The 4,471-nt window shown below is 47.0% G+C and overlaps 2 protein-coding genes across 2 annotated transcripts; both read right to left on the reverse strand.

Moving 5' to 3' along the window:
* Nucleotides 1–254: 254 nt before the first annotated feature.
* Nucleotides 255–2,184, reverse strand: LOC118374933 (perforin-1-like). Its single transcript, XM_052479398.1, has 4 exons — nucleotides 2,089–2,184; nucleotides 1,710–1,868; nucleotides 759–878; nucleotides 255–510 (listed from the first exon to the last, which is right to left on the reverse strand). Exons 2-4 carry the CDS (start codon nucleotides 1,860–1,862, stop codon nucleotides 367–369), a joined length of 417 nt encoding a protein of 138 aa, XP_052335358.1. The 5' UTR covers nucleotides 1,863–1,868; nucleotides 2,089–2,184; the 3' UTR covers nucleotides 255–366.
* A 1,092-nt stretch (nucleotides 2,185–3,276) lies between these two features.
* LOC127911902 (histidine-rich protein PFHRP-III-like) lies at nucleotides 3,277–4,471 on the reverse strand. The gene is made up of 2 exons (XM_052479950.1): nucleotides 3,796–4,471; nucleotides 3,277–3,689 (listed from the first exon to the last, which is right to left on the reverse strand). The coding sequence occupies exons 1-2, from the start codon at nucleotides 4,469–4,471 to the stop codon at nucleotides 3,277–3,279; spliced, it is 1,089 nt and encodes a 362-aa protein (XP_052335910.1).

The raw sequence follows: 4,471 nt of genomic DNA on the forward strand, positions 1-4,471 counted from the left end.
CCTTACAATAACAGAAAATTATATTAATAACAGGAAGTTATATTAATAACAGGAAGTTATATTAAACTCAGGTTTAAGCACAATAATGGTCCACTGTAAATGTCAAATGGTAAAAATCTTTGAGATAAAATCTCAAATTAGTAGAAATATTGATTTTTTTTAACTTTTAATATTCTATGGATCAATCTAAGACATTCTGAGAAGCATAAAACAATACAGAAACATGATAAAGTCAGACTGAGAACATCTTGCCGTAAAGCACTTTTTTTATTGATGCTGTAAGGAAGAGAATATATGGGTGACAGGGTGAGAGAACCAATCAGACACGAGGTCACAAAGGTCATAGGTTACAATCTAATCATCATTCTATTGCTCCTGTTCCTTCTTGTAGCTGTAGGTGTAGTAGACGGTGCCTTTCTTCAGGTGGCAGGTCTCAGTGTGTGTTCCTGGGTAGACAGTGGTGGTGCAGGTTCCCAGGCGGTTATCTGGCCCGGCGTCCTGATCCCACACCTAATAATAATTACATTATTATAATAATAACAAACACAATAGTAATAATTAATAATAATCATAACTATCAAATTCGTAATAATCATAATCATCATCATTCTCCTCTTCCTCTTCCTCTTCCTCCTCCTCCATCTCTTTCTCTTCCTGTCCCTCTTCATCATTATTATCATGATAATAATAATTGATGGGATTTACATAGTGATTTTCCAGTGATCAAAGTGCTTTGCATAGTAAGGGGGGAAACTCACCTCCAGCTTCAGGACAGACTTGCGGATGATGTCTAGGAAGTTGAACTCACCGGGCCAGGTGGGGTTGGCCTGGTTCGTTAAAATGCTGGTCATGCCACCGAAGGCTGGGCCGCACCACACCTAAAGAAGAGAATGTTGTCGTTTTTTATTGTTATTGTGCTTCTAATACTAAATGATCTTTAATGGTAAGGGTAGGTAACAACACATCCTCCACAGTGATCCTAAACACAGGGGCACCTCAGGAGTGTTCATCCCCTTCCTGTACTCCCTGTTGCCTGGCCGTGCAATCACTGTAGGCTACTTGATATTCAAACAAATGACAGCTGACTGTCTACTGTTTACTGTTTACTGTTTGATTATTGCTGTGTCTCTGTCCTTCTGTGTTATGATGTCTGTCCTGTCTGTAACATCACTGTACTTCTGTTTTATCTCCCCACCTGACAGTTTGTTGTTGTAAATAAGAATGTTTTATCTCCCCACCTGACAGTTTGTTGTTGTAAATAAGAATGTTTTATCTCCCCACCTGACAGTTTGTTGTAGTAAATAAGAATGTTTTATCTCCCCACCTGACAGTTTGTTGTTGTAAATAAGAATGTTTTATCTCCCCACCTGACAGTTTGTTGTTGTAAATAAGAATGTTTTATCTCCCCACCTGACAGTTTGTTGTTGTAAATAAGAATGTTTTATCTCCCCACCTGACAGTTTGTTGTTGTAAATAAGAATGTTTTATCTCCCCACCTGACAGTTTGTTGTTGTAAATAAGAATGTTTTATCTCCCCACCTGACAGTTTGTTGTTGTAAATAAGAATGTTTTATCTCCCCACCTGACAGTTTGTTGTTGTAAATAAGAATGTTTTATCTCCCCACCTGACAGTTTGTTGTTGTAAATAAGAATGTTTTGTTAACTGACTGTTCGGGTTAAATAAAGAAGAAATAAATGAATGAATTCACCTTGACGTAGGGGTCTGGCTGGGAGAGGAGGTCTCCTTTCAGATTGGAGGCACTAAGGCCCCACACCCGGACATGGCTGTCATCCAGGTCACAGTGTACAAGAGCCAGGGTGCAAAGCACCAGTAGTCCCAGGGACAGAGAGAGAGAGGCCATGGTACACTGTCCGGGAGAGAGGAGAGAGACGAGGAGAGGAGGAGAGAGAAGAGGAGAGGAGAGGAGGGGAAGATATATTATTATGTCCATAAGAACTTAAAAATAACACTACAGACATTCAAATGTAGTTGAAAGATCAGGACATATTTTCAGAATTAAGAGATCAATGAAGGAAGAGAGAGAGAGAGGTAGTAGAGCAGCACCAGAACAACAGATCATGTCTTACCTGGATATTCTTGAGCTGGACGTCTGTCTTCTCTAGTCACCCAACTGCTGATGGTCCTTATTGTGCCATCTAGCGGTTTATAAAGATCTCAGCCCCCCTCCCACACACCCACACCCAGGTGGTACGATGACCCACAGATGGTATGTAGGACTACTTAGTGATGACATAACCAATGAGAACACACCCTATATTACCAAGAGACATATGGAAGCCTATAAGGTGTAACGACAAATTCTGATACTATTTGAAATGCTGATTGAACAAATTGTATTCCAGATAATGTCAAAAGGCCAGCCCAGTGAATCAACAGTTAGGTGAGAGAGAGGACATTGCTAAGGGTGGACATGGTAAATAGTACTGCATAGAATCTGTAATTCATCAGTAATACCATTGATCACTATCTGCAGGAGACAACAGGCGCCTCACAGCCACCTGCTTCAGTCAGAGTGATATTATAAGGACCACTCCTACAGTGACAATGTTTGAGTCCCAAATGGCACCCCATTCCCTATATACACCCTATATAGAGCACTACTGGTCAAAAGTAGTTCACTATAGAGTGAATAGGGTGTAATGTGGGACAAAGCCTTTACACACTACAGTTATATCACTCACTTTGTGGCGCCACATACAAACACTGTCTCTGGCTTCAATAGAAGCTTTATCCCAGGGCTCTATCAACTGGATGAGTTGGAAAACCTATTGGTTTTATCCTCAATCACTTTGAATGAAGTGAATCCACTTGTGGTTAATATTCCAAGATCTGATTAATAAACTTTTTGTATTAAAGACGTACAGAAGACTACAGAGCTAATTAAGGTATTATAATATGAGCCACTACCCTAACCCTGACCTAACCCTGACTACAGAACATACTTCTGTCTCTTCTCTCTGTGGTGCTACACACAAACGTCTGTCTGTCTGTCTGTCTGTCTGTCTGTCTGTCTGTCTGTCTGTCTGTCTGTCTGTCTGTCTGTCTGTCTGTCTGTCTGTCTGTCTGTCTGTCTGTTCTACAGGATCTTAGATCTTGGCTGTGGTGGGGGTTGCGGCTGTGGTGGGAGTTGAGGCTGTGGTGGGGGTTGAGGCTGTGGTGGGAGTTGAGGATGTGGTGGGGGTTGCGGCTGTGGTGGGGGTTGCGGCTGTGGTGGGAGTTGAGGCTGTGGTGGGGGTTGTGGCTGTGGTGGGGGTTTAGTGTATGGCGGGGTTGAGGCTGTGGTGGGGGTTGAGGCTGTGGTGGGGGTTGCGGCTGTGGTGGGAGTTGAGGCTGTGGGGGTTGAGGCTGTGGTGGGGGTTTAATGTATGGTGGGGGTTGAGGCTGTGGTGGGAGTTGAGGCTGTGGTGGGGGTTTAGTGTATGGCGGGGGTTGAGGCTGTGGTGGGAGTTGAGGCTGTGGTGGGGGTTGAGGCTGTGGTGGGGGTTGAGGCTGTGGTGGGGGTGTAATGTATGGTGGGGGTTGAGGCTGTGGTGGGAGTTGAGGCTGTGGTGGGGGTTGGGGCTGTGGTGGGGGTTTAGTGTATGGCGGGGGTTGAGGCTGTGGTGGGAGTTGAGGCTGTGGTGGGGGTTGCGGCTGTGGTGGGAGTTGAGGCTGTGGGGGGTTGAGGCTGTGGTGGGGGTTTAATGTATTGTGGGGGTTGAGGCTGTGGTGGGAGTTGAGGCTGTGGTGGGGGTTTAGTGTATGGCGGGGGTTGAGGCTGTGGTGGGGGTTGCGGCTGTGGTGGGAGTTGAGGCTGTGGTGGGGGTTGAGGCTGTGGTGGGGGTTTAATGTGTGGTGGGGGTTGAGGCTGTGGTGGGAGTTGAGGCTGTGGTGGGGGTTGAGGCTGTGGTGGGGGTTGAGGCTGTGGTGGGGGTTGAGGCTGTGGTGGGAGTTGAGGCTGTGGTGGGGGTTGAGGCTGTGGTGGGGGTTTAGTGTATGGTGGGGGTTGAGGCTGTGGTGGGAGTTGAGGCTGTGGTGGGGGTTGAGGCTGTGGTGGGGGTTTATGGTATGGTGGGGGTTGAGACTGTGGTTGGGGTTGAGGCTGTGGTGGGGGTTGAGGCTGTGGTGGGGGTTGAGGCTGTGGTTGGGGTTGAGGCTGTGGTGAGGGTTGAGGCTGTGGTGGGGGTTGAGGGTATGGTGGGGGTTGAGGGTATGGTGCGGGTTGAGGCTGTGGTGGGAGTTGAGGCTGTGTTGGGGGTTGAGGCTGTGGTGGGGGTTTATGGTATGGTTGGGGTTGAGGCTGTGGTGGGGGTTGAGGCTGTGGTGGGGGTTGAGGGTATGGTGGGGGTTGAGGGTATGGTGGGGGTTGAGGCTGTGGTGGGAGTTGAGGCTGTGGTGGGGGTTGAGGCTGTGGTGGGGGTTTCCCCCAGCTGAATCAGCATCTTCTAAATGAACCCATAATACACACAT

The sequence above is a fragment of the Oncorhynchus keta genome, chromosome 25 (genome assembly GCF_023373465.1).
Source record: "Oncorhynchus keta strain PuntledgeMale-10-30-2019 chromosome 25, Oket_V2, whole genome shotgun sequence".
NCBI lineage: Eukaryota > Metazoa > Chordata > Actinopteri > Salmoniformes > Salmonidae > Oncorhynchus > Oncorhynchus keta.